General features: G+C 41.5%; 1 protein-coding gene and 1 long non-coding RNA gene across 2 annotated transcripts in view; one reads left to right on the forward strand and one right to left on the reverse strand.

The window, feature by feature from the left end:
- Positions 1 to 2,474, forward strand: part of LOC119469105 — a 15,465-nt gene that overhangs the window by 3,686 nt on the left and 9,305 nt on the right. The gene's annotated exons all lie outside the window — the stretch shown is intronic.
- The window catches only part of RNF168 (ring finger protein 168), a 36,134-nt gene that overhangs the window by 3,363 nt on the left and 30,297 nt on the right, over positions 1 to 2,474 (reverse strand). Inside the window, exon 5 of the mRNA XM_017522689.2 lies at positions 884 to 965. Within this exon, the coding sequence (XP_017378178.1) occupies positions 884 to 965 (82 nt within the window). The remainder of the gene's footprint in view (positions 1 to 883; positions 966 to 2,474) is intronic.

The following is a 2,474-nucleotide window of genomic DNA, read 5'->3' on the forward strand; positions in this document are numbered from 1 at the left end:
TCAGATGATCCACCCACCTCGGCCTCCCAAAGTGCTAGGATTACAGGCATTAGCCACTGTGCCCAGCTTCCCATCTTGTAATACTCTAAGTGAAGCTGGTGCCAGGTATAACCTATTCAGTTTTGTCAGTTTGGATTACATACATAGTTCAAGGATCAGTAATCTATGGTTCACGGACCAAATCCAGCCTCTGCCTGTTTTTGTATACGAAGTTTTACTGGAATACATACAAGCTAATTTGTGTACATATTATCTATAGACACTTTCACAGTATAAGACGTTGTGACACAGACCATACTAACCACAAAGGCTAAAATATTTACTCTCTAGCCCATTAGAGAAAAACTTTGCTTTTTAAGGTAGATTTGCTTTCTGTATTAAGTGTATTTTAAAAATTGTAAAGTTTCCTTTAGAGAAAAAGAAAAAGTGCTTTTTCTCTAGGTGAGCCTAAGATGACTAAGAGTGTTTTAATTAACTACAGTGGCTTTTTTTTTTTGGAGACGGAGTCTCACTCTGTCGCCAGGCTAGACTGGAGTGCAGTGGTGTGATCTTGGCTCACTGCAACCTTGGGATCACTGGGTTCAAGTGATCCCACTGCCTCAGCCTCCCGAGTAGCCGGGACTACAGGCACATGCCACCACACGCAGCTAATTTTTGTATTTTTAGTAGAGACGGGGTTTCACCATGTTGGCCAAAATGGTCTCAATCTCTTGACCTCGTGATCCGCCCGCCTCAGCCTCTGAAAGTGCTGGGATTACAGGCGTGAGCCAATGTGGCCAGCCAACAACAGTGGCTTTTTTTTAAAGTTAGAACACTACGGGTGTTAGTAATCTATAGCATTAATAAACCAGCAAAACTCAGAACATCTTCAGTATCAACATACCTTAGATATGGAGTTTTTCCTGACTTCTTGTACAACTTCAGAGTGTGAATCTGACCCAAACTGAGATTTAGGTGTCAAATACCTTAAAAAAGAGTTCACCAAAGTTTGAATGCTTTGAAAGACAGACAGTATGTACCAACATAATAAAGCCAAATTAACGATTTATACCAAAGGTTGTCTGGTTTGCTGCTTGACTGATTTATCAGAGTGTATTTCATTTTGGTGCTTCAGGTATTTTGGTCTAATTCCAGGACAAAACTCAAATGGTTGAGTATTGATATTTAAGTGAAAAACAGAAGAGGAAGAAGCCAAATCTAAATATTTCTTCTTTTCTTTTTTTTTTTGAGATGGAGTCTCACTCTGTTGTCCAGACTGAAGTGCAATGGCATGATCTTGGCTCATTGCAACCTTCACCTCCTGGGCTCAAATGATTCTCCTGCCTCAGCCTCCCAAGTAGCTGGAATTACAGGCGTGTGCCACCAGGCCCAGCTAATTTTTGTGTTTCTAGTAGAAATGGATTTTTATCATGTTGGTCAGACTAGCCTCAAACTCCTGACCTCATGATCCACCTGACTTGGCCTCCCAAAGTGCTGGGATTACAGGCATGAGCCATCGTGCCTGACCTAAATATTTCCTAATTCTTGAAAAAAGCTTTAAAAAGCAGATATCAGGGGCAGGGCACAGTGGCTCAAGCCTGTAAACCCAGCACTTTGGGAGGCCGAGGTGGGTAGATCACAAGGTCAGGAGCTTGAGACCAGCTGGCCAAATAGTGAAACCCCATCTCTACTAAAAATACAAAAAATTGGTCGGGCGTGGTGGTGGGTGCCTGTAATCCCAGCTACTTGGGAGGCTGAGGCAGACAAATGTCTTGAACCTGTGAGGCAGAGACTGCAGTGATCCAAGATCACGCCACTGCACTCCAGCCTGGGCAACAGTGTGAGACTCTGTCTCAAAATAATAAATAAATATGTTGAACGATGAGAACACAGGGACACAGGGAGGGGAACAACACACACTGTTGAACAATGAGAACAATATGTTGAACAATGAGAACACAGGGACAGCGGGGGAGTGGGCAGGTCAGGGAGGGATAACATGGGGAGAAATGCCAGATGTAGGTGACAGGGGATGGAGGCAGCAAACCACATTGCCATGTGTGTACCTATACAACAATCCTGCATGATCTGCACATATACTCCAGAACCTAAAGTACAATAAAAAAAAAAAACTTTTTTAAACTTCATATATAGTGCAAATAAATAAAATTTTTTGAATAAATAAATAATCAATAAGCAGACAGCATCAAAACAATGCAAGACTCTATAGTCTTCCCAAAAGTAATGAAAATGATGCTTTAAGCTAGGAGAAAGGATATGTTAGTTTCTTCTTTATGCCAGAAATGTTGGCTGTTCTCTACATTTTAAATCTCTACTATTGGGAAAAAGTCCATGATTACATTCTTTACTATCCCAGTACAAAGACGTTATTATATGTATTTTTATATCAACTCTCTTTTTTTTGTTTGAGACGGAGTCTTGCTCTGTCACCCAGGCTGGAGTGCAGTGGTGCAATCTCGGCTTACTGCAACCTC

The sequence above is a fragment of the Cebus imitator genome, unplaced genomic scaffold (assembly GCF_001604975.1).
Source record: "Cebus imitator isolate Cc_AM_T3 unplaced genomic scaffold, Cebus_imitator-1.0 Scaffold0, whole genome shotgun sequence".
Lineage (NCBI taxonomy): Eukaryota > Metazoa > Chordata > Mammalia > Primates > Cebidae > Cebus > Cebus imitator.